Source organism: Ochotona curzoniae, unplaced genomic scaffold (genome assembly GCF_017591425.1).
Source record: "Ochotona curzoniae isolate NIBS_2020 unplaced genomic scaffold, NIBS_Ocur_1.0 scaffold_4683, whole genome shotgun sequence".
Classification (NCBI taxonomy): domain Eukaryota; kingdom Metazoa; phylum Chordata; class Mammalia; order Lagomorpha; family Ochotonidae; genus Ochotona; species Ochotona curzoniae.
In genome coordinates this window covers 21,134,485-21,161,116 of record NW_024467121.1, presented here as the reverse complement: position 1 = coordinate 21,161,116, position 26,632 = coordinate 21,134,485, and the positions used below count along the sequence as shown (strand labels likewise).

The following is a 26,632-nucleotide window of genomic DNA, read 5'->3' as shown; positions in this document are numbered from 1 at the left end:
AAAAACCACTTTTCTGCCTAATGCTATTAACTGCTATTATACACATGAGAAAAATACATCTGGAAGAACAATTTATCTTTATTTAATATAATCAATACTTCGGTAGCAACTGGTGCAGCACAATTGGCAATTCCTTTTACACAAGCATTAAAAACAATTCATGTTCTTGGTCATTTATTTGCAAATCAAATTATAATTTAATGCAGTGAAAGATTATACCAATTCAGCATCCCACTTCCTTACTGTGCAATTTTCAAATATTCACAACTTAGCTATATTTTTAAAAATCTGCCAGTAATCAATTATGAAAAACTTATACTTACTCTCTTTTCATGCTTTTCATATTCCAAAGTGCCAAATAGCCATCAGAAAAACCTACAGCGAGTTGGTTTGTCCTGTTGATGTAACTGAGAGTTGAGATGGCTGTTCCGGATGGACCTACTAACTGGAAGCACAGATGGCGTCCTTCTCTCATCACACTTTCCCTGATGTGTGGTACTTCAGCTGGGATGCCAGTTACAACTTCAAGGTCTAAAACAAGAGTCAATAGTATCAACAAACTATGAACAGCGCTAAAACAAACATGTCATTATTTTTAATACAAAAATAAAGTCAATTAAGTTGATTGAGGCCTTTGAAAGAATTACCAGTGCTGCATTCTGTTACACAAGAGTGCCAGCCCCAATGAATGTTTCAACTCCACCATTTTTTACACAAAGAGCTTATTATTAATACAAACACTTCAATTAGCCTTATTTCCATTGTACATTGTCCACAAAACACTATGAAAAAAAAGCCCACTGAGCCTATGTAATTCTTCAATTTCCCAAAGCAGTCAAATCATTTCTAGTACTGTACAAATTCATTTTTAGTAACTGTTGGTTTGAATGTTCACTTCCTTTAAATTTTACCCAGAATTAGTTCTATTATGATAAGATCTTTTTAATCTTCCACGAAAATCTTTTTTTAAAAGCAATCAATATATGGCCATTATTTCTGGAAAATCTTGCTAACACACATGGGAAAGCAGATGGTCCTGGCACTTGGGCACCTGCCACACACATGGAAGACCAGGCTGCAGTTCCTGGAACCCAGCTTTGGCCTAGCCCAAACACCTGGATGTTGCAGCCAGGTAAGGAGGTAGATAGATGAAAGACTGCTGCTTCTCCCCCTCTTTATTACTCTTTCAAATACGTAAATAATCTTGTTTAAAACAATGAAAACTAAAAAATTTCAACTTAGAAAAATATGAAGGGCTTCAAAGTATTAGGACCAAATGCTACTTCTCTGAAATTTTACAGTAAAGTATAGGTTTTATAGAGCTTTTAGGTCAGTCCATCTTTCAACACAGAATCTTTTTTTTTTTTTAAAGCACTTAAAAAAAGTCAAAAACACCTGAAAGGAAAAACACACTTCGCTTTACTTTCATTGAATCTGAATACCAACTGCATTTCGTGTTAATTTTGACCACAATTTCTGCTACTCTAATTCCTATCAAGTTGCTTTGTTTCTATTTTGACCTTAATATAGCAACATAAAGAATACACGAAAAATATCGTATTACATCCAACATGACTGGGTGATGTTATGCTGACTGACAAGCAACAAGATTTTATGTGCTTAGTCCTCTAACATTAAGAATTTACTTAAATATATAGCTGGATATAGGTAATCAATATTCCTATTATGCCAAGACCTACATTAGCATATGGATTTCTCATCAACAGAATAGAGTAACTCACTCAAAAATTACATACAGTGCCCAGGTAAAGACAAAGACATACTTAACAGTTTTCTATATAAAAAGTTTTAACTACTTTAAAAAACCAATTCATTGCATCCGAACATTCAGATGCTTTATTTCATGTGAAGTATGACCAATTACCTGATGCCTCCACTTCATTCTGACTGCATGACAAGTCATCCAAACACAGATCAATAAGAAGGACCTGTCCAACATCAGTTACCACAGCTGCCACACCAAAAAGCCACCGTAGACTCGGGTGTAAATGCTGAGTGCTGGCACTTGCCCCTCCATGATTGATTATAGGCTCAATAGCTGTTACCTAAAAAGCAAAATCTACAATTGGCTTTTCTTCTATAAAGTGAAGAAAAAACTCCTAACAGCACAGTAATAATAACTTGCATTAAAGCAAATCACTGGTTATAACAAATTTAAATGGTTAAATAGAGAATCATAAATTGGTATTCAATGAATGAGAATTTTAAATATACTGAAACTTGAGACATTATGAACTATGCATTTAAAAAAACATAGCTGGAATAATAATTCATGTTTACTGAGAGCTTATCATTAAAGTGGCTTATCTAAAGCTCATGATAATCCTTTCACTTTGGGCTATGTGTGATTATCTGCTGAGAGATAAAACAGTCCCAGGCATAAAAGAAGTTACTCAGATCATAAAATCACTAACTGTAAAATTCAATTGTTCTCACTTTAAGTTCTTAACCACAAATGTCAATTATACAGCCTCTTGTCTCTTAAAAGTAAATACTATTCCAGACAAAAAAGTTTAAGAGTAAGAAAAAAACCCACCAAAAATAAACATGGATCTGGCACAGAGGCATCTAATCCTCTACAGCACTGATATCGCATCTGAGCATGAGTCTATGTCCCAGCTGTTCCACTTCTGATACAGCTCCTTGCTTACAACCTGGGAAAGCAGTGGAGGACAGCTCAAATCCTCAGGCCCATACAACCATGTTGGAGATCTGAAAACAAACTCCAGGCTTTTGGCTTTGGATTGGCTCTGCTCCAGCCACTAAGGCCATGTGGGAAGTGAACCAAAGGATGAAAGACTTTTCCCTCTCTCTTTTTTTCTCTCCTTATCCTTGTAAGGCTGCCTTCTAAATAATAATAATAATAATAATACACTTCATTTTAAGAAGAAATTATAGTAGGGCAAGCTTTCTGCTCAAAACCTTGGCAGTCAGGTCAGTTGCAGACAAAAAACAAAGTTTTCAAAGGAAACTTTAAGGCATTTTGAGAAAGCTGGTCAAAGCTTAAGCAGAAACCAAGGAAAGCTTTGCAGAAGTCCTTTAAATCCATGAAAACGCTGTTGCATTTCTCTCAAAAAAAGTAATCTCCTGAGCCTTGACAGGAAATTAAGCAGCCCATATACAGTCTTGATTTGGTTCCCTATGCCTTCTTTCTATCTCAAAATCTTCAAAATTTTTAAAAGAACATCCATTTTTCTTCAGTATATATTTAAAACAATGACTCAGGATGCTTAGTTCTTTACTCTCTCATTTATGTAACAGGTGAGAGAGCCAGACCAAGAGAACACTCCTCTCATCTGGTATACTCCGTATCCATCTGCCAACTGGACTAAGTTCTGGGAATTGATCCAGGTCTCCCAAAGCATGGCAGGAACCCTATTCCTTGAGCCATTACCACTGCCCCCATGGTCCACGCTTAGCAGAGTTTGAAAACAGAAGCAAGAGCCATGTACTAAAACAAGACATAGGGTGTTTAGAGTCTTTACTGCGAGGCCAGATATTTGCTTCCCCCTCAACTCTTAGGACCAAATGCCAGTATTATCACTTACAAAAGTGTTTCGCTACACATTTTTTTTCACATTCCCTTGTATAATCTTTGTGTACATCAACTTTAAAAAGAAAAAATTATTTCATTTACTTGAGACACAGTTACAGAGAGGGAATAATAGGGACACAGAGGGTCCAAGAGAGAGACTTGAACTCCCCACTAGTTCACTCCCCACATAGCTGCAACAATCAGCACTGGACCAGGCCAAAGCCAGGAGAGCCTGGGTCTCCCAGGTGGGTTGCAGGGACCCAAGTATTTGGGCCATCTTCCAATGCTTTCCCAGGCACGCTAGATCGGATCTTCAAACAGCTTACGTAAAGGAATGTTAGTTTTGCAGGTCATGGCTTAATTCATTATGCCACATCATCAGCCCAATTATGCATTCTTACATGATATATACAAAGAATTCAACTCTTCCATGACCTTGGATGTATATTCATGTGTAAGTATATACTTTATTTTCCCCATGTATGGAAAATATGCCTGAAGAAGCCTAGTATTCAGAATATTTCTATGATTAATTAATTGGATAAGGTGTCTTACACATGAAAACAGATATTTTAGAATAATTAACAATTAACTCATTATTTACAAACATTAAAATCTTAATGGTAATGATATGTTCTCCATATTGTTCAGTCTATAATCTTAAAAAAGAAAACCAATTTTTTAAGAAGCCATAGTAATATAGGTATCTTTACAAATCTTGATTATCTCCATGAAACATAAACTCAAGTAATAACTTTTCACATAAAAGAACATTAGAACATTAGATGTCATCCACTATTATTACTTAAGAAAGTCACAGTTTAAATGTTAAATTCTTTATCATACAAGCTTTAACTTTAAAAACTTCTTAAAGGATAACAAATTTGCCTAAAAGAGTACATATAAGAGCTATAAAGTACTATTCAATGAATTTTCAAAGTAACTACACTCATGCAACCAGTAACTGCTTAGTTTTGAACAGAATGTCCAAATGCATTCAACAGTACATACCCTTCCAGGAAGAACAACTGCTTTAACTATTCTTGATATACTGAGGTCGTAAAGACAGAGGACACTTCCCTCTGCTTCTTCCAAGCCTATTAACAGGCCGGTTCTCTTCTGCCAGGTGAATTCCTTCACTGCCAAGATCACAGGAGGCTGTTCATTTACTCCACTGAATCTGTACGCAGATAAGCGTTCTCCTGTTGAAGAGTTTACTACCTCTAGCTGTGGACCACAAGCCAAGCAAGCAAGTCCATTTTTCACTGGATGGTGGAAAACAGAAATATGGTTTACTTTAATATTATACATAAATAAAAATTAAATATCAGATAGCTTTTATTAACATATCATATACAGTTCACTACATAAAGCTTTGTCTACTATTCCAAAATAGAGCAAGAACTTTAACTATTTTTAATATTCAAATATTCAAGAGAATGAACTGTATTAAACGTCCAGTGATCTTCTGCCTATCTACTGGAATGAAAAAGTCTGTAACACCTTTTTCCAGAAGTTTTCTCTAATATCTCATTAGGATAAATAACGACCTCTTTGGTATGGTTCTCTGTTACATTACACATTCTAAACTACATACTGTTACCGAAATACAGTCAGAAGTAAAAGTTCTAGTGTTGCACAGTACACTGGGATGACTATAGTTCACAATACTGTATTATATACTGTATAAAGAACTAGAAGCCAGGAGCTGACTGACTCCAAACACACAGGAAATGGAAAGGCTAACTGCCTAATGCGAATGAATTCCTCTGATGTGCTGAAATGTTGCACTGCAGCACATAAAAATGCCTTAAGTACTGAAAGTTAACTAAAAGGTTTTAAATTATCTTACATAATAAAGTACGTATCAATATATTATATTTTTGAAAACAGAAAATACTTTCTGAAACTTTTTCATCCAGGGACCTATTCATAAAGAGCATTTACAATCTAATCCAAATTCACTACCAATAAAATTTACTGATTATAAGCAATCAGTTGTGTATTACTCTACTTTCCAAATGCAGATACCAAATGCTATAAGACACTTGTAAACACAAAGGATTTGGGGGCCACAGCGCAGTAGCCTAGTGGTTAAAGTCTTCACCTTGCAAGCACTGGCATCCCAGATGGGAGTCAGGTCTAATTCCGACAACCCTTTTTCCAATCCAGCTCCCTGCTTGTGGCCTGGAAAAGCAGCAGAGGGCAGTCCAAAGCCTAGTGACCCTGCACCCACATGGGAGACCAGGAAGATACTGGCTCCTGGCTTTGGATCGGCTCAGCTTTGACAGTTGCGGCCACCTGGGGAGTGAATCACTGGATGGAAGATCTTCCTCTTCTACATATATCTGACTTTCCAATAAAAAAAAAAATAAATCTTAAAAAAAAAAGGGATTTTTAACAGAGAAAAATTAATTCTAACCCCTTAACTAGAAATCCATCAATAGAGTACCCAGGTATTTGGATGTTACAAAGATGCAGTTGTCACTGTTACTACATACACACTTACATAAGGATTCTCTACCCAGGTTCTGCTTTCATTCTTCCATACCAAAGAAACTACAATATGCACTCATTACTTATCTTACAAGTCAATCAAATTAGTAAACCCTGGCAAAATCATTTTACCTGCAGCAAACTTTCCATGAAGCACAGATTCTAATGTTATTTCATTTTCTCCAAGAGCTTGGATCGTCACTTCTGGAAACTGCAGGAGACCACTGGTCACCTGAGCTGCTAAGTCTCGCATACTTCCACTGTAAATATTTTTAAAAAGATAACATTATGATATATCTATATATATACTGATATATATGTATGTAACTATTTGATACACTTAGCTATCTTCAGCCAGAAAAAAACAACAAAATCACCACATGAAAGTAAGTTAACACTGTAATCTGGTTATAAAATATCTAATATTTCTCTATCTGAGCCAGAGGTCTTCCCTAAGAAAACATATTTTCAACTTCAGAAAATATTTTTCAAATAGCTTAGGAAAAGTTCATTAAACCAGACCTTAAGGATATATATTATTCCCTAGAGTTTTCTGACATCTGGTTCAATTTATTCCCTGTTCTACCTAACCTACTTCCAAAGAACATCAAAAACAAGGGAAACATGCATCTGTTGTAGAAAAATTAATTTTTCAGTAAAAACCAACCAACCAAAAAAACTAGATTCCATGAAAAAAAAATCCTCAGAAACTGAGTTTAGTATATGTTCTATACTCGGAATAGAAAAATATAAAACTGACTTTAAAGAGTTAGCCACCAAAGCTAATGCTAGCGAACGACATTCATGTTTTCAGACAAAAGATAAAGACCAGGCTCCAAACAGAGCTAACCAGAGCTAAGAGGCTCCCTTTATTCCCAAGTAATTTCACTGAGCTATGTGTTGTCGGTCTAAAGGTAAATGAGAAACACGCACTGAGTAGGACGGGGAGCATTAAAACTAAATCACAGCTCCAAGTCTCAGAAGACTTCCCTTCACAGAGAGCTGTGGTCAGAACTCAACCTGTTACCTGAAAATCCTCAGGGGAAATAGTGTCTTGAGGTTACTACTGCTCTAAGTAGCCCAAAGAGACAACCAGACATCCTCTGGAATCTGAATTCTCAGATGAAATTCTAAAGAAAATGAACTCACATTCAAAAGACACAAGCATATCAGAGAATTGGGCTACAAAAAACCTTAAAACTGCCAGAGAAAACAAATATTAATATATTTGCAGAAATCAAAGCTTTAGCTTAGAAACAAGAAACTAAATCGCAAAGTAAAAGGTCAGGTAAATTTTAAAGTAACTCCTAAAATTAAAAATTAAATAAATAAAGCAGATCTTAAAAAACATACAGTGGTGTATTTTAAATTTTATTACATATCCATATTATAAGTAAAACCAGGAAGAAATATATAAAAGAATGTATTTTATTAATAGTATTTTTAATAGCAAATACTAGAAGCAAACAATGAGAACTTTGTCAGAGAGTAAACCAATTATAATTGTTATAATTCAAACAATGTGATATAGGCTAGTAATAACAACTAGATCAATAAAACCTAAAACAGAGTCGCAAAAATTATGTTTTGGTATTTCAAATCAGAAGATGTGTTTGGCCTGATCAATAAGTTACTGACACAGTTTACCACTTATTTGCCATTAACAAGTTATACACTAGTTAAGTACAGGTTATTTACAATTATTACCACACACAGCACACATTCTTCCCCTAGTATCTAGCAACTGAATAAAATCACATGCATGAATACAGACACACATATCTCCCCCCTCAGTGTGGACAGATGTAAACCGAAGCAGGGAATAACCCATCTAGGAAAACTACCCCTGGAAGTTCGTCCTCACGTGTCACACAATGGGACCGTGTCTCAGGGTACTGTCCTGTTTTAGAAGGCTTCACAGTCCCAGAACAGAGTTTAACCCTGAAAAGGAGATTCCCTGTACAAAGTCATCTTACTTTTCTCAACCCTTCTCTCAAGAAGCTAACCCACTTTCACAAGAAAAATTGATACTATCAAAGTAAAATCCGTCATAAAACAGGAAAAACAGCTAATCCTCTATGTTTTTCTTAATGTAAAAGACATAATTATTCTGTAAAAATAAATTTCCTTTCAATTTCAGTTTTATTAAATCAATTTTTTCTAAAAACCAGTGTTTTTAAAAGGAAACTTTCAACTACACAAAAAAATTGTGGGATGCAGCTAAAGCGGTGGTTAAAGAAATTTGTTACCACTGAACACCTAAAAAGACCTATCAGTACCGAATCTTCCATTTTAGAACACTAGAAAAAGAACAAGTTTAACCTAACGAGCAAAAAAAAAGAGCTTAAAATAAGGCAGGACTAAAGGGAAAAAAAGGCTTTACTGATATTAAAAAGCACTGTACTGATACAGTAAAGATGCCTCTTAGTACAAGGGAGTGCCTGGTTCAAGTCCAGGGATGGCTTCCTGTGGCCTAGTAAAGCACCCTGGGAGAATGCAAACAATGCATCAACTACCTAGGTGTCTGCCAACCTTACCGGAGACCTGACAGAGGTCTTTTCCTGCATTCTGTCTGGCCTCACTCTGGCTGTTGGGACATTAAAGGAAACTGATTCTTTAATTTAAAAGGTCTTTAAACTATTTTTAAAAACTGAATACTGGGCCTTATTTAATATGCATTAAACATTTGCTGTTGTTTTCTATATATTAAGAATATGAAGAAGCAAGACAAAATAAGTTACCAGGATAGTAAACACAATGCCACGAATTAGTATTTTTAATCGAAATTTTTAATATTACCTATTTACTAATTACCTATTTAAGAGGCTGATAGATAAAAGGAAATTCCCATCACTAACCAATTGCCCCTAACTGCCAGGTTTGGGGTGGGGGAAACCCAACCTGGGTTCCTCACATCCCTGGCAGACACCCAACTGGTTGAACCATCTCCAAGGTCTCTCAAGATGGAGAGCAGGAGGTTTAGCCAACTGAGCCACTGCTCCAACCCCATCGTGTTTTAACCAGCATCTTAACTGCCATCCAAAGGCACACTCACAAAAACCTCCCCAAGTACTGAAATCCTAGCACCGAGATCAGAATTCTAGTTGTCCAATTATTATATGGCAAACACTTTTACAAAACACTGTATGCAACATTACTTTTTATGACTATGATGAATGGAGATTCAAAATATAAAGTGCCAATGGAAATATCCGGCAGTTTAAACAGTAACTTCTCCAAACTTCAAACGTGTTCATCACCAATTACACTTAGAACATATTGGGAAGGGAATGCAAGGGCAGAATAGCCAGATACAAAACCAACCATCAAAATATCAGGTACAATAGTAGCGTTACATGATTCATTCTGTGAGATCCATACAAACATGTGGAATAAAAGGAAACCAAAGAGTGCAGAGGAAAGACAGCATCCAGGAAGATTCAAAGCGTAAACCTATGGGAAAACGCCATGCCGGTCCTCCCAGTGGAAGGAGCCCAACACACCAGACACCCAAGTGGTAACAGAACCGGGGCCGACGCTGGCAGTTGACCCTGCAACTGTCAACCCAGGAGCCTAGATAACACACGCTGTGGACACCCTCGGAACTCCTAAAAGAGGGGTGAGGAACCCTTGAAATGATTCATAACAACAAAAGCCTGTTTTATTCCCTCTTTCCTTGTTGTCTAATCCCCAGACTGCCGTCTAACAAAACAAAACACAACTAGCCAAGGACAGTTACAGCTTTTGCAAATCGTTGATCCTCTGGTATATTTTATATGAGCCTCAAAACACTCACAATACACAGACAATGTAGCCTTCCCACAGCACTTCGCACATTTAGAGCAGCCCCCGAGGATTAGCGCCAACTGGGCTTGTCACTGCCCGTTAACAGCCTTCGAAACCAGTAAACGTACCCTAACTTGTCTCCTCGCACAAGAGGCAGTTCTTAGAACAGAATCCCCAGGCTCGGAGAATCAACTGAAATTCTGAGTCCCCCTCCCCGCCCCACCAAAAACCCATCCTAGCCTGTGCTTTAAATAACCCAGGTTCTTAACACCTGGGAGTGGGAGCACAATTTGCCTCTCCAGCAAACAGCCCGGCGGAGGCGACGGCCCAACTGGGAACCTCCTGGGTAGGTCTCAGTTCTCCCCCAAGGAGTCCGCACGTTCCTAGAACCCCGAGTCCCATCCCGCGACGGCTGTGGACTCACCAGGGCCAGGCCCAAGAGCATGCGGAGAACAAAGTCGCCAAAGGCCGAGCCAGCGCGTCGGCCACATCGCTCCGAGCAGAGTCTGCCCGGCTTCTAGCTGCACCGGAGTACAACACCAGCGAAGAACCACTGCGGCCGGAGGGGCCCCGAGGTGCGGAGAACCCGCAGCGCAAGGCCGCCTCCATGTGCCGCCGTCGTCGTTCTGCCGTGGCGTGCCCCGTCGCGCAGGGGGTTATATAGCAACTGGCTCGCGCAGCTTAGGACGGACTCTAACGGCAGCCGTTCGCGACCGCCCCCTCGAGCCCGGGCCGGGACCGCGAGCCGGACCGCCGCCGCCGGAGCCGGAGCCTGGGGCGGCCATCCGCCCGGCCTAGGCCCCGCGCGAAGCCGCGCGCGCGGTTGGCGGGAGCAGCCGGGCTGCGCGCGCGGAGAACGCAAACCCCTTCCTTCCTTCCTTCCTCGCGGCGCCCCTTACCTGAGCAGGGCGAGGGACGAATCGCCGCGGCCGCTGGGATTCAGGAGGGGTGCGGCAGGCTCGGCCGGGGGCTCCTCCCGCGCGGACCGTCACAGCATCTCCCGGGAGACACGGCCGCCCCGGGCTGTGCGCGCGCCTCCGCCCCGCCGGCCTCCTGGCACCACCGTGCCCACGGCTGAACCGCGGGCGCTCGCTCTCGCCAAGGCGCTGCGTGCTGCCCGCCCCCTCGGCTCTTCCCGGACAGCGTCCGGCGTCGCTCCGCTCTCTCTACCCGGGGCCGATCAGACCCGGCCCCACAGCGCAGGCCCCGGAAACGGAGGGCCGGGACGGAGGAGGAGAAAGAGGCGGCGGTTCTCGCGAGGCTTCGCGCGAGCGTTCAGGCCCAGGACGCCTCCGACTCCGCGGGAAGTTTCAAAGGCGGGCGTGGCGGGGGGCGGGCAGGGAAGGCGCCTGAGACGGGGAATCCGTGTCGGGAAGAGCTGACTGTTGACATGACATAGGTTCTCCCCGCCCCTAAGCGACTCAGGGAAGAGGAAGACTACGAGCCCCACAGCGCCTTGCGCGTCGGGTCGGCGGGCCGCGCGCCCGCGGTGGCGTCAGGAGTGGAGGGCGGGAGAGTCCGGGCCCCGCGTGCCACCTTCCCGGCTCCGCCGACCGCCCGGCTCCGCTGACCTCCCGGCTCCGCCGACCGACTGGCTTTGCCTGCGGGAGTCCTGACTCAATATGCAATGCTTACCTTTCCGCGTTGGGAGCCACGTGCTGCCCTTTTCCACTCAGCGCTCCGAGCTTTGTTGCCCAGCATGGGTCCCCGTGACTTTGGGGGGGAATCGCTTTTTCACCCCGTAATGCTCACGTGGCCTAGCCTGATCTTCCTTGTTAAAATTTTACTCAATAGGAGGAAAATAGAAATTTACAATCCCATGGAGTTAAATGACATGTTACTAGATATGACAGTCTCCATTACACAGCTACTATACATCCCCTTAAATGAAGAGCCACAAAACAAACTCAACATCCGGGAGAAAAAAGAAATTAACAACACCAAGAAGTTAAACAACATGCTATTAAATGACTAACGTGTAGCTGAAGAAATGAAAATCAAGAACCTTCTTGAAGAAAATGATGCCACAGCATGATCTACGAGTCATTGAACGATTTAATAAGAAGAAAGTGTTTTGAAGAGATGAAACCAACAGAAAACAACAAAACCCATGCGATATAGTTTCTGCTGATCTTTGTTGAAGTGTGTCTCCTACAGACAATAAACAGATGGGTTTTGTTTTTAAATCCAGTCTACTAATCTATGGTGTTTGATTGAGCTTAAGCCGTTTACATTCAGTGTTAAATATGCATGGGTGGTACTTTGATCCTGTCATTTTAGGAATGGGTTGTTCATTGGTTTAGTATTCTGTTGTCATTTTACTGGGATGTTCTTCCCGTTTGCCTTTGGTTTTGGTAGGTGCTATTCTTCTTCTCTGTCAAGAGAACATCTTGAAGTATTATCTAGTAATATGTCATTTAACTCCACGGCATTGTAAATTTCTATTTTTCCTCCTATTGTTGATTTTGTATCATGACTTTTCATTTAAGGGAATGTACAGTAGCTGTGAAATGGAGACTAACATCCAGATGTGAGGATGCAGTGTGGTATGCATTTCTGCTTCCAGACAAAAATGGACTTACAATGGCTGGACTCTGCCATTGTCCATGCCCGCAATGATGGACATATGACTGAGCATGAAGAACTATATGTTAGTAATGATATAGAGGAACTAGGTGGTGAGGGGAGGGAATTAGGGAGGGGATAAGGGAATATGGAACTGTATCATAAAATGATAGCAATAATAATAAAATGTGAAAAAAATTTTACTCTGTGTATGTTACCTTTTTGGCTTAAAACCTTATTACTACCTTGGATGTGTGTCCCAGTACGAGTACGTGGGATTGTGTCTCCTACAGAAACAGCTACCTCCAGCAGGAAAAGTTAAACCTCTTATGAAAAAAAGTATTTATTTTAATTTTTTAAGTGCATGGTTAATTTTTTATTTTAACTTTTCAAAGCTTTATTACTATTATTATTTTAATGAAAGGCAGGTATACAGAGAGGAGAGACAAAGAAGATCTTCCATCCGATGATTCACTCCCCAGGTAGCCAAAAGGGGAGGAGCTGAGCTGATCAGGAGCCACCTATGAATTTCCGACCTGGGTGCAGGGTCCCAGGCCACAAGCAGGGTTCAAGGTGAGGACTTTAGCCGCTAGGCTGCCGTGCCAGGTCCAACGGTGTATTTTTATTGGAAAGATACATTTACGGAGAGAAGGAGATAAAGAGAGAAAGATCTGTCCCCTGGTTCGGCTCCTGGAAGAAGCAGGTGCAGGATCCCAGGTCTTTTTGGGCTATCTTTTACTAGGTTCCCAGACCACAAGCAGGGAGCTGGATTCTAAGTAGAGCAGCTAGGACATGAACCGGTGCCCATATGGGATCCTGGTGTTTGTAAAGCAAGAATTTAGCCACTGAGCCATTACACCAGACCTCTTGAATGTAACTTTACCCTCAATTTACTTTCCTTCTACTTTTGATTTAGTCCCTACTCCATTTAGTCTCCATGGCTCTTGGCTTCAGGTCAGTTCAGCTCCAGTGATTACACCACCTGGGGAGTGAACCAGCGAACAGAATATCTTTCTCTCTGTCTCTCCGGAAACCTGATCAGCCTTTCCAATAAGAAAAATAAATATATATATTGGAATACAGGTGATAGATGCTGTAATGAGTTCTTGCCCCTCTTCTGTTACAAGGCAACAGGATTCTCATCCAGGTGCAAACAGCAACATGACTCATGAACTTTCTTTGCTGGAATGCCCTTTCTATTAACTTAATGCCAACACATCAAATAATAGCACCAGTTACAGTGTAAGATTTTTTTTTTTTTTTGGTTCATTCAGGTGGAAATGATTTGTTTCTCATATCCAAACTGTTTTGTTTCCTATATAGTTATCCATACTTATTTTTTAAATGGATAGAAGAGATTGCATTGATTTTGTTTGCAGTTGTGCCATCAGGGTAGTTTTCTAGAGTAGAAAAGGAGAGGGATTTAGGCATCCCAGTGATTGTCTGTCCAGGATTTCCCAAACCTAAGTGTGACTTTGAGTAAAACTTTTCTCATTAAAACAATTTGGATTGCATTATTTTTTTGTTAAATTTTATTTTGAATTTTTGAATTTTATGTTTTACTTTTGTAGAGACTTCGATACCCCCACACAGAATTCCACCCTCCAACAGATTTTTTCCCACGTTGCTACAATAGTATAGTCCTTCATAAGGAATCATGATTCCATCAGTCTGTTATTTAAGCAGTGTGCCCTGACATTGCTGGTACAGACAGTGTCAATCCAGCATCCCATTGTCTATACATTTCCAACAGTTTCATTGGGTGTCCATTTTTTAATTGGAAACAGGGATACATTATACATTGTATCCCCACATCTGAATATGGTAGTCTCTATTACTCCATCACTACACATTCCCATAAATAAGAAGCCACGAAATAAGGTCAACAAATGGTATGAATTAGAACAACAACAGAAATTATAGCACCTGGAATAGAAAAAAAAAATGTGCCATTGAATAACCAATGCATGGGTGACAAAAAGAAAACACAAAAGTCTCTTGGGTAAAATGATGCCACCATGGATTACATTATTTTTAAAGATTATTTATTTATTTGAAAGTCAGAGTTACAGAGTGATTGAGAAACAGAGAAAGAGCTTCCATCCGCTGGTTCCTCCCACAAATGGCCACAACAGCATGGGCTGGGCCAAGAGCCAGAAGCTTCATTGGTGGATGGCAAGGGGCCTTGAGTACTTGAGCCCTCTTCTGCTGGTTTCACAAATGATTGGCAGGGCACTGGATTAGAAGGCACTGGTTTGAGTCTTGGCTATTCAATATAAGCATTCCAGGTCAGATTATAAGTGCTGTGATTTTCCCTGTGATTGGAGTTTTGAATTCAGTGACCTAGTTCAAGTGGCCTCATTCACAGGCAGCCCAACCCACTCTACCCCACGGTTTGCTTCTATAGTTTCTATTTTTAAAAAAGGCGGGGGGGAGACTTATTTATTTTACTTGAAAGAATTAAAGGGATTGGGGACGGAGTAAAAGAGAGAGAGAGAGAGAGAGAGAGGGAGAATCTTCCATCTGCTGATTCACTCCCCAGATAGCTGCCATAGCCAGAGCTGGACCCATGTGAACCAGGAAGCCAAGAGAGAAATCATCTAGGTCTCACTTGGGTACAGGAACCCAAATACCTGAGCCATCCTCCACTGTTTTTCCAAGCCACACAGAGTTGGATCAGAAGTGGAGCAATCAGGGCACAAACTGGTATCCATATAGGATGCCGACACTAAGGGTAGAATAGCCTACTATGCCATTATGTCAGCCCCTTCAAAATTCTATTTTTTAGCCATACAAATAATAGCTGCTCCAAAATATTTGATAATTCATTTCCCTATCTGTAAATTAGTTGCCTTGTCTGTATCTCAAGGATCCTTTTAATCTACTACCCTACATTTTGCTTTGAATAACAAAATTAGTATTTACTCATTCAGTTATTTTAGCACCATGCTAGCAATGGAAACATAATGGGCAACAAGAAAAACATGGCTTTTTAACAAGCTTCATTAAGGTCTATTTGTTTGACACTCATCTGCTGATTTATTTCCTAACTGACACCATGGCCAGGGGTGACATCCCACGTGGGTGGTCGGGGTCCAGGTGCTAGGGCATTGGCAGGCAGCTGGATGGAAGTGGACAGCCGGGGACTTGAATTGTGTCCATATGTGATGCTGACACTGCAGGCAGCAGCTTTAGCAGCTATATAACATTAGTGCTGCAATAATGCTTTTTGGATAAAACACTCTACATGGAAGCATGTGGATCTGTGTTAATTACCTTTTTGTATCCCTTTTATCAGTGCATAGTAATGTGATGGCCATGAAAGTGATAAGAAAGAGGAAGGTTCTGCGCCGGGATCCCAGATGGGCGCTGGCTGCCCCACTTCCCATCCAGCTCCCTGCTTGTGGCCAGGGAAAGCAGTCGAGGGTGTACCCTGAACCCGTGTGGGAGACCTGGAAGAAGTTCCTGGTCCCAAGCTTCGGATCGGCATAGCATCGGCCGTTGCGCTCACTTGGGGAGTGAATCATGGGATGGAAGATCTTCCTCTCTGTCTCTCCTCCTCTCTGTATATCTGACTTTCCAATAAATGAATAATTCTTAGAAAAAAAAAAAGAAAGAGGAAGGTTCTGAGCTATGTGCATAATTTCCTTTAATCTCTGCAGCCACTCTACAAGGCAAAGTAACATCTTTTCTTTTTACTAGAGAAAACAGGCTCAGAGAGTAAAATAATTCCACTAAAGTCAAGTTTCTGGAAAGTAAAAAAAGCATTAAAAGACACATTTGTCTGGCATGGAATGGTCACATTTGTTTCACCACAGTGTGCTTCCCGCAGGGAGGAAAGAACTTGGCAGTTATGTTTACCATTTTGTAGAATATTAATGGAGCAAAAGGCTCTACAAGCATAAGTGAGTGCCATGGTCCAGAAACTCAGGATGTACCAAGTACACTGAAGGCAGCGAAGGGTTACAGAAAAGGCATACTCAATAATTCTATCGGCTGTCCCCAAACTCACTTGACTATCACAGCTGGAGTTTTCCACACCTCCATCCTCCCCACCCTAATTGAATTTTAAAAACTAAAAAAAAAAAAAGCCATGGAGTTTTATAAATTTCTCAGTAATATCTCTTAAAAGTAATTAAAATAAGCTGGCCTATACTGAAGGGCAGAAAAAGAAGTTAAATGAGAGCTTTAAATTGAAAATTCATTCTACAATGCAATTTCAAAAAGTTGCAAGTCAGAGGACAAAAAAATTTTTTTATGGATTTATTTACTTATTTATTTTGGAAAGGCAGTTTTACACAGAGAAGGAAAGACAGATCTTCTTTGGTCTGCTGGTTCACTTCCCAAGTGGCCACAGTATGTGCTCTACAGGGTGGCTGGGAGACAGTGTGAATGGAGGGAGTCAAAAACTAAAATGTAAACAGACGTGAAATTTTTCAGTGCAGGCTGAAGTTGGAGGAAGAATTAGAAGAGCAGAGAGGCTTGAGCTGGTGGTTGGTGGATGCTCAGATCTAGGGAAAGGCTAGGGCCCTGCGTGGTGGTCTAGTGTCGAAGGTCCTCACCTTGCATGTGCCGGCATCCCATATGGGCATTGGTTCTAATCCCAGCAGCCCCACTTCCCATCCAGCTCTCTGCTTGTGGCCTGGGAAAACAGTCGAGGACGGCCCAAAGCCTTGGGACCTTGAACCCATGTGAGAAACCCGGAAGAAGCTTGACTCCTAGTTTTGGACTGGCCCAGCTCTAGCATGACAGCCATTTAGGGATTGAGTCAGTGGACGGATGGTCACTCTCTTTCTCTTTCTTTTTCTGTACCTTTCTCTGCAACTATGTCTTTCAAATAAATAAAAATGAATCTTTAAAAGAAAACCCAGGTTTTTCTTGGAAAGATTGATTGATTGATTGATTGATTGATTGATTGAAAGAGTGACAGAAAGGAGAGAGAGATCTTCCATCTGCTGCCTCACTTCCCAAAAGGCTGCCAGAACCAGAGCTGAGCTAGTACAAAGATGGGAACTAGGAGCTTTCCCTGGTTTTCCCATGTGGGTGTAGGGTCCAAAGATTTGGGCCATCATCTGCTGCCTTCCCAGGCTACTAGCTGGGAACTAAATCAGTAGCAGAGCACTTGGGTTTATAACTGGCTCCTATATGGGATGCTGGTGCCACAGGCTACAGATTAGCTGATATGCCATTGTGCTGGCCCCAAAGACCAGTTTTGAATAGGCTTAGTGTTTCTCCCAGAAGAACAGAACTTCAACAATCTTCATGAAAAATTTATTTACTATGGTTTACTCTTCCTGTTGGGTTGCACACACTTTGCCATGTCATTATTTAAGGATACTTAATGATGTTGTAATACTTCCTCTTTCTATTCAAAGAAATCATAAACATGTCAGCAAAAGGGGAAACATAGCATTAGGTGAAACCCTCGTATATTTAGAGAGTAACACTGCCACCCCAAGATTCCCAGAAACCTGTTCATGTTCTGCAGTACTTAGGCAGGGTATTGATGATGGGTGCTTTATAAAAGCTTTATAGGTGATAGTTATACAGTGCTTGCTATTTTGTTTAGTGTTCATGATTAAATTCATGAGACTAAAGAGAAGATGATATTGGGCAGCAGTGTGGACTACTAGGCATGTTCCACTTTTAAGCCCCAGAGAACAAGTTATTTTACACAGAGTGTTGAGGTTATAGAAAGATCTGTTGGCTATATGACACAGGTTGCTGTTTTGTTTTTAAATTGTGTATTAATGTAGGTCATTTCCCAATAGTTCAATAAAGCTATCTGTTGTCCAAAAAAATGGTTTAAATAATCGCAAAAGTGAAGATATTTTGAAGACCTTTTAAGCTTAAAATGTTTTTTATTTTATCTTTTAAAAATGTTCATCATGATGGTGGGCCTCTCACTTGATTCATTCACTTACTGAAATTCAAGCAGGATCAACTGATGCCCAAGAGAGTTATCTACTTCAGAACTGTGGACTATGATTTAAAATTAAAGGACTCTCAGAGATACTTAACTGAAATGTGCCATCGTCACCATCATTACTCTAAAAACTATACACATGTCATTCCTCTAATTATGTAAAACATTTCATTAGAAGTTCATACATGTATTAAAAGCCACCTCTAAACCTACTAGCCTATAATCATCTCTTACGCATTGAGGTAACAATTGTGTATTGCTGCCTATTATTTCATGTGCATGTGGCTATCTAATTCATGCTTTTTTAATTAATAAGTGGAAATATTCTACTTCCTACAGTGCGTGTCTTTAAATCCCACCCTCCATTTTGCCAATCCCTACCACCTCCATTCCAAAAAATACAGGGTTGTTGCTATGCAAGTTGCTGTGTTCAAACAAATGACTTTAACAGCTGTCCCTGTATGCATAGGCTCTTTAGCTTTCTAGACCCTCAAGAACCTTCTTTTTTCTTTTTAGAAAGATTTGTTTATTTTAAAAACAGAATTATAAACAGGAAGTCATACATGGAGAAGGAGAGAGAGAGAGAGAGAGAGAGAGCTGTGACTTGGCCAGGCTGGAGCCAGGAACCATCTAGGTCTTCCATCAGATAGCAGGAGCTCATGTCTTCTTCCATTGATTTTCCAAGCACAGAAGCAGGAACAGCGTTGGAAGAGGAGCAATTAGGACTTGGACCCACATTTATTAGGGATGCTGGTGTCCCAGGTGGCCATTTATCCTGCTGTGCCACAGCCCTGCCCCAGGAATCTTTCAGGATGCTTACCATCCATTTTATAAAACCTCTTCTCTTCTTCTGTCTGACTACCTCTGCTACAGTCCCTTTGCTTAAGACTCAGTTTCCAGTTGCTACCCATTTGTCCTGATGCATCTAATTGGTGAAAGATGCTATAGGCTCTCTTCTTGGATTCTGCTCCTGGGCTGCATATATGACAACCAGCTCCAAACATCCATGCTGGGGAAGTTGGAATTGAGTGGTAAAGGGGATCTGCTTACATGTGACCCTTGACTCCAAGATTGACCAAGCTGGTTAGCAAAGTATTCTCTTCACTACTCCCCTCACCATTCAATTAAGAGCAACAATCTCCTGAAGGCTAGGATATGCAATAGCAACCTAGGGATATATAAGCTTAACTCAATGTCTAGCTCTGTGCTTTCCGTAAGTACTTGTTATAGTGGTGGATGATGGTGGTGGTCCCTGCTGCCTGTCATTTTATAAACCGACACAAATATGAACTTCTCTTCAGGGAAACCCATGCATAATTTCCTGTTCTGGTTTTGTCACAGAGTAGCGAAGATGGGGCAAGAAGACACAAATGGTTGTCTAACAAATTAATGTTTGTATGATAGTCTGCTTTTTCACAATGGGGGGTGAGGCTGCTGACTCACAATGTTCAGGTCAGACTTCCCACCACCATCAGGGCTTTGCGCACGTGGTGAACACAGATGAATACCTTGGGCTTTGTGCCCTATCATTACTGGGGCTTTGTAGCCCAGTATCAGGAAGCTGACTGGTAAAGCCACAGGATTGTTTCACATCTGTGTCGAGGGAAGGCATCACATTCTTCTAGTCTCACTCACTAGACCTGGTTGTACTCCTTGTCGCCTGCTCTGCCTTGTTTACACGTTTGCAACCTATCACACATATGTATACCATGTCCTGGAGATTTCATCCTAAATACCCCTTCACTTTTTCCCCTACCCTCTTGAGGCCTCTGGTCCTCATTATTAATATCCAACGTTGGGCCTGGCATGGTGGCCTAGCAACTAAGGTCCTTGCCTTAAACACACTGGGATCCCACATGGGTGCTGGTTCTAATCCCGGCAGCTCCACTTCCCACCCAGCTCCCTGCTTGTAGCCTGGGAAAGCAGTCGAGGGCGGCCCAAAGCCTTGGGACCCTGCACTCACATGGGAGACCTGGAAGAGGTTCCTGGCTCCTGGCTTCAGATTGGTGCAGCACCGGCCACTGCAGTCACTAGGGGAGTGAATCATTGGATGGAAGATCTTCCTTTCTGTCTCTCCTCCTCTCTGTATATCTGAATTTGCAATAAAAATAAATAAATCTTTTTTTTTTAGATTTTAGATTTTATTTTTATTATTTCTTTATTGGAAAGGCAGATATACAGAGAGGAGAGACAGAGAGGAAGATCTTCCGTCCGATGATTCACTCCCCAAGTGAGTGCAATGGCCGATGCTATGCCGATCCGAAGCCAGGAGCCAGGAATTTCTTCCAGGTCTCCCACACAGGTCCAGGGTCCCAAAGCTTTGGGCCATCCTGGAATGCCTTCCCGGGCCACAGGCAGGGAGCTGGAAGGGAAGTGGGGCTGCCGGGATAGAACCGGTGCCTATATGGGATCCCGGGCGTGCAAGGCGAGGACCTTAACCACTTGCGCCACCGCGCCGGGCCCAATAAATCTTTAAAAAAATATATCCAATGTTGCCAAAACCAAAGCCAACTGGTTTCCCTGATTCTGGCTTCATCACCTCCAAATTGATGTCTTTGATCAGAATGACCTTTCTAAATTTCTTATGCGATCAGGATTCACCACCTATGCCTACCCTCGGCTTTAAACCACTGCATGATTCCTTGTTGCTTGTATTCAAGGTTCAAACACCTCTCTGCTACTCTCCTACAAGCTTATCATTTCAGCTATATACATTTAATATCGTTTTCCTGATTACATCACATTCTTTCCCCCTAAGTGTTTTCCTCTGCTATTCCGTCATGTTGAAATGGCCATCCTGATTAACTCACCCATGCCACTACTTTAACATTCATGCATTCATGGTATGATGGCCGAGGATTATTGGGCACCATGCACCATCCTAGGAGCTAGATGTCAATGAGTAGAGAAAAAGTCCTTATTTGTAGAGTTTCTAGTTGAGCGGTGGTGAGAAGATAAGCAATATTCAAAAGACATAAGTTAATGGTATACTACACTAAAGAAGTTAAGAGCCATGGGGAAAAGTTAAGCAGGGAAGGATATGTATGCCACTGCAGGTGCGTGAGTTATAGCACTTGAAACAGGGTGGTGTACATAGGAAAAAACCAACTGATTTCCTTCTTTTATTACTTTATTTTATTTTTTAAAAAGCTTTATTTACAGATACACAGAGAGGAGGAAAGAGAAGAAGATCTTCTATCCACTGATTCATTCCTCAAGTGACTGCAACAAAAGGAGCTGAGCCGATCCAAACAAACCCAGGAGCCTGGAACCTCCTCCGTGTCTCCCACACAGGTGCAGGGTCCCAAGGCATTGGACCATCCTCTAGTGCCTTCCCAGGCCACAGGCAGGGAGATGGATATGAAGCAGGACTGTGGGACATGAACCAGTATGGGATTGTGGTATGTACAAGAAGAGAACTTTAGACGCTAGACTACTGTACTGGGCTCTTATTATTTTATTTATACTCAACACAGGATACTTCACCAAACAGAACACCAACATGTATGTGGAGAACTCCCTGGCCAGTTCTCAATGCTAGCAATGTGTCCTACAGTTTAGTTACATTCTGACACTGTCTACATCAAGTTAGAGACAGATTCACAAGTTAAACAAACATTCAGTCCATCAACACAGCCGCCTCATCCCACCTCTGCTTGATCACAAGCCCCAGGTTGTGATCTGTGCTTCTGACTGATGGAGCTATAAATCAGAATTTTATCACCTACTCCTTGGGTCTGATCATTTGCAGATCCCAGAGTTTGAACATATTCATTTACTAAAAAGGTTCTAACAAAGCACACAGATGAATACCAGATGGAAGGGATACATAGTACAGTCCTGAAAAAAAGAGTCGGGTGCCTCCATGGGTCTTCAGAGTATAGCACAGCCCCTTGAGGGTTCCTCAACTGAGGAGCTCTCCAAATCCCACAGTTGAGGGATTTTTATGGAAACTGCACTGTGGTAAGCACAAGTGATTGTTAGCTCCATCTCTAGCCCATGTGCCCTTCGTGTAAGATTTGGGTGGGTCTGCCAGTCATGGCTTGGCTGTTCTTGGTACCAGGCCCCATGCAAGATCCTATAACAGGTGCTACTGAACAAAAGATGCTTCTTTCCCCAGGACAATTCGGAAACACTATGATCTCTGTTTCAGGAACCGGGGCCAAAGGCAAAACAAATTAGAGCAAAAGATGGTCTTGCATCCCAACTGCTTGGGAAATGGCAAGGGTTTTAGCAGCTCCGTGCCAGAGACAGTAGACAAAGATTGGCAGATATGTTTGTTAACACAAATCACGAATTCACAGGGTAGTCTGAGAAGTCAATTGAACACAGACATGAAGAAAGTGGAGAAGTCAGCCATACAAGTATCTGGGACAAAGTTTGCCAAGAAAAAATGAAGAGTACAGGCCAACCACTGCGGTGTAAGCTTAAGCCACCATCTTAAGTGCTGGTATCACATATGGGTGCTGGTTTGAGCTTTGGTTGCTTCTAATCCAGCACCCTGCTAATGTGTGTGGGAAAGAGGCAGAAGATGGCTCAAGTGCTTGAGCCCTGCAACCACATGGAAAAATCTGGTTGAAATTCCTGGCTCGGGCCTGGCAGCGTGGCTTAGTCGCTAAAGTCCTCACCTTGAATGTTCCAAGATCCCATATGGGTGCCGGTTCTAATCCCAGTAGCTCAGCTTCCCATCCAGCTCCCTGCTTGTGGCCTGGAAAGGCAGTCGAGGACAGCCCAAAGCCTTGGGACCCTGCACCTGTGTGGGATACCTGGAAGAAGTTCCTGGATCCTGGCTCCGGATCGGCATAGTATCGGCCTGTTGCGCTCACTTGGGGAGTGAATCATCGGACGGAAGATCTTCCTCTCTGTCTCTCCTCCTCTCTGTATATCTGACTTTCCAATAAATAAATAAATCTCAAAAAAATAATAAAAAAATAAAAAATGTATTTGAAAGAGAGACAGAGTCAGATATTTCTTCTTTGTTGATTCACTTCCCAAACACCCACAATAGCCATGGCTGGGCAGCGAAAGCCAGGAGACCAGAACTCCATTTATCTCCCATGCGGGTAGCAGAAACCCAAGTACTTGAACTGTTACCTGCTGCCCCGCAAGGTGAGCATTAGTAGAATGATGGAACTGGGAGCAGAGCCAGGAAGCAAACTCAGGCTTTCCAATACGGGATGCAAAGTCCCAAGACGTATCTTAAACACAGTCAAATGCCATCCTCATAAATTTATCTTTCAGTTCCAATTTCTATAAATTTTATGAGTTCCCTCTGTAAACTGTAGGCTTAGTTCAGAATGAAAGTAAGAAAAAATGTTAGGAAACTGCTGCAAAAAATACAGTCAAGAAACATTTAGTGGCTTAGTACAGGGTGGTGGCAATGGAGGTGATAAAATATGGTTTTCTTCTGGACATAGCTTATATGTAAGTCCGAGAGGATCTGCTGATGAATGGGAGACAAAGGAAGACTTCAAGCCTTCCGGTCCAAGTAACTCCAAGGATGTAGTTGCCATTACTTGAAACAGAGAAAATTGGCAGGAGTAGGATTTAGGGGAAGGTGAGGAATTCTGATTTGGCCTTATAAAGTTGGCGACACTTAAAGAATAAGCCTGAGTGTCTTCTAAAAGTTCCCTCCCCTCAGTGAGAATATGCACTCTGGCTCAGCTATAGCCTGGTTTCTCTTGCCATCAAAGCCTCCGATGAGGTTTAACAGGTGAAGCTGCTGCCTGAGACAGACGCATCACAGTTGGTGCTAGGTCTAGTCTAGGCTGCTGCATTTCCAATGCAACTCCCTGCTAATGCACTTGGAAAAGCAGTGGCAGATGGTCCAAGTGTCTGAGTTCCAACATTCACACAGGAAACTGGGTTGGAGTTCTAGCCTCCTGACTTCAGCCTGCACTGTAGCTACAGCCATATGGGGAGTGAACCAGTACATAGAAGATTCTCTATCTATACCTCTCTCACACACGGTAACTCAGACTTTCAAATAAATACAACTTTACGGGCCCGGCGGCGTGGCCTAGTGGCTAAAGTCCTTACCTTGAACATGCCAGGATCCCATATGGGTGCTGGTTCTAATCCTGGCCGCCCCACTTTCCATCCAGCTCCCTGCTTGTGGCCTGGGAAAGCAGTATAGGATGGCCCAAAGCCTTGGGACCCTGCACCTGTGTGGGAGACACGGAGGAGCTCCTGGCTCCTGGGTTCGGATTGGCAGCTCCTGCCATTACGGTCACTTGGAGAGTGAATCATTGGACAGGAGATCTCTGTCTCTCCTCCTCTCTATTTTTCTGACTTCGCAATAAGAAAAATAAATCTTTAAAAATAAATAAATAAATCTTTTCAGTAATGGAAGATTTTTTTGTTATGTTTTGTTTATAAAAAGAGGTGCTGTGTATAAATCAGAATAGGCCTGTAAAGTGGGGCGTTCTTTCCAGCTGTCATGAGGTAGAGACATAGACCTTCAACAAGGATGGGAATGGAGGCTCCCACACCAGTCTTATTTTGGGACCCCTTATCTAGTGAGTGGATCCTCTTAGGGGTTTCCTGACTGTCAGGCCCCCAAAACCACTGACGGGGTGACGCAATGGTGTTCAGTAGCAGCAAGAACCACCAGAGACAGTCTGATTGGGCATGTCTGCTTACTGTAAAGCATGCATAAATTTATATAGATTGGGCCTGGCACAGTAGCCTAGTGGTTAAAGTTCTTGCCTTATAAGCTCTGGGATAGCATATGGATGCCAGTTCTAATCCCAGTGGTCCCGCCTCCCATCCCGTTCCCTGCTCATGGCTTGGGAAAGCAGTTGAGGATGGGCCAGAACCTTGGGACACTGTATCCGTGTGGGAGATCTGGAAGAAACTCCTGGCTCCTGGTTTCTGGCGGCTCAGCTCTGGCCGTTGAGGCCACTTGGGGAGTGAATCAGTGGTGGGAGGATCTTCTTTTCTGTCTCTCCTTCTGCCTATATATTTGACTTTTCAATATAAATAAATACATCTTCAGAAAAATTACATAGACAGCAAAGGGAGAAGGCAGAGAGGCACCTCCTGAGAGTCCTCTCACCCAACAATGGTACAATAATTGGTTAGAAGGCACGTCTATCTCTTTGGACCCTCCAATCATGTCACAGGTTATGTATAACACCCACGGCTGGCAGGTAGGCTGTGGGTCATGTTACCAGGTTGGCTGGCAGGTAACGTGGACTGCACTTGACTTCGCAGTGTTGCTTATCAAGGAAGTCCCAGCACAGTTCGTCTGAGAACAGAGAAGAGAGACTGGGGTGCAACTCACTGCCCTCGCTTGTATAGTCAGTGATCCAGACCATTTTGAGGTCTCAGTGAGCCAAGACCACGTCAGGGGGCTTCCCTGGGGACACGGTGTGCTCATGTGCCTATGACCCCACACGTAGGTCAAGCAGGCAGAGATCCATGGGTGATCTCCCACAGGATCCAACTGAGAGCCCCTGGTATTTAAGAGGAGCATTCCCTTGAGTAAAAGAGGTTTCCCATTAGTTGACTAAACAGGTAGACAAAGGCTGAACAAGAAAACAGAGTAAGCCCCCTCTCACCTTGGTGCTGGGCTGGGTGCTGGCCATACTACAGGAGGTACAGGTAGTGGTGGTATGGAGTCACGGGCAGCAACACGTTGGATGGTGTGATCAGTGAAACCCTTCCTAGATAATGAGGTGTAGAGTGTTAGCAAAGGATGGGGTAGGGGAATGCAAGGTCAGGGCAAAGTGATCCTTGAGCTCAAGGAAATGATCCCACACCAGTTGGTAGCACAAAGATGGGGAAGGAGAGTGGACAAATGGGCAAGGGCTGCGTCTCACCAGACTTTAAGCCACCAGGTTCTATTAATTCTTTGGCCACTGGAACAACCATACATGGTCACTCGCCCACCCAACCTGCTTCATCTATGTATATCTGCACTCCAGCTGCCTTCCGGGGCCCTGGAAGCAGTATCTGGGTGCACCACAAGCTGCCTAGACTCCAAGGTGCCTGCTGGAGGGTAGGTATAACCTCTTGAAGGGTGGAAATGTGAATGAAGCCAGGTAGTCTGAGCCCCAAGCACTCAGGTGGGCATGTAACGCTTGTCATTGCATAAGTACCAGCATCCTTCTGCAACGCTTGTCATTGCATAAGTACCAGCATCCTTCTGCAACCTGGAGAAAATTCCCGAGGGCATCAGATTTCAGAGGCTGTGACTTCTGAGTTCCTCTCTCTGGATCTCCTTTCCCTGCTCTCTACTTCCCTCACTCCCCGGGTGAGTGACCCTTCTTCCTAGTCACCTATCTTGGGGACGCAGTATG

The 26,632-nt window shown here is 42.4% G+C and overlaps 1 protein-coding gene across 2 annotated transcripts in view; it reads right to left on the bottom strand.

The window, feature by feature from the left end:
* AHCTF1 (AT-hook containing transcription factor 1) overlaps positions 1–11,008 on the bottom strand; it is a 45,316-nt gene extending 34,308 nt beyond the window's left edge. Inside the window, exons 1-5 of one of the 2 annotated variants that reach the window (XM_040968212.1) lie at positions 10,738–11,008; positions 6,185–6,312; positions 4,568–4,821; positions 1,886–2,066; positions 324–531 (exon numbers count right to left, since the gene is read on the bottom strand). In XM_040968212.1, the coding sequence (XP_040824146.1) occupies positions 324–531; positions 1,886–2,066; positions 4,568–4,821; positions 6,185–6,305 (764 nt within the window). In that variant the 5' untranslated portion in view covers positions 6,306–6,312; positions 10,738–11,008. Of the gene's footprint in view, positions 1–323; positions 532–1,885; positions 2,067–2,557; positions 2,778–4,567; positions 4,822–6,184; positions 6,313–10,737 lie in introns of those variants that run through there. The other variant, XM_040968213.1, reaches the window with a different exon arrangement.
* Between the last annotated feature and the right edge of the window lie 15,624 nt (positions 11,009–26,632).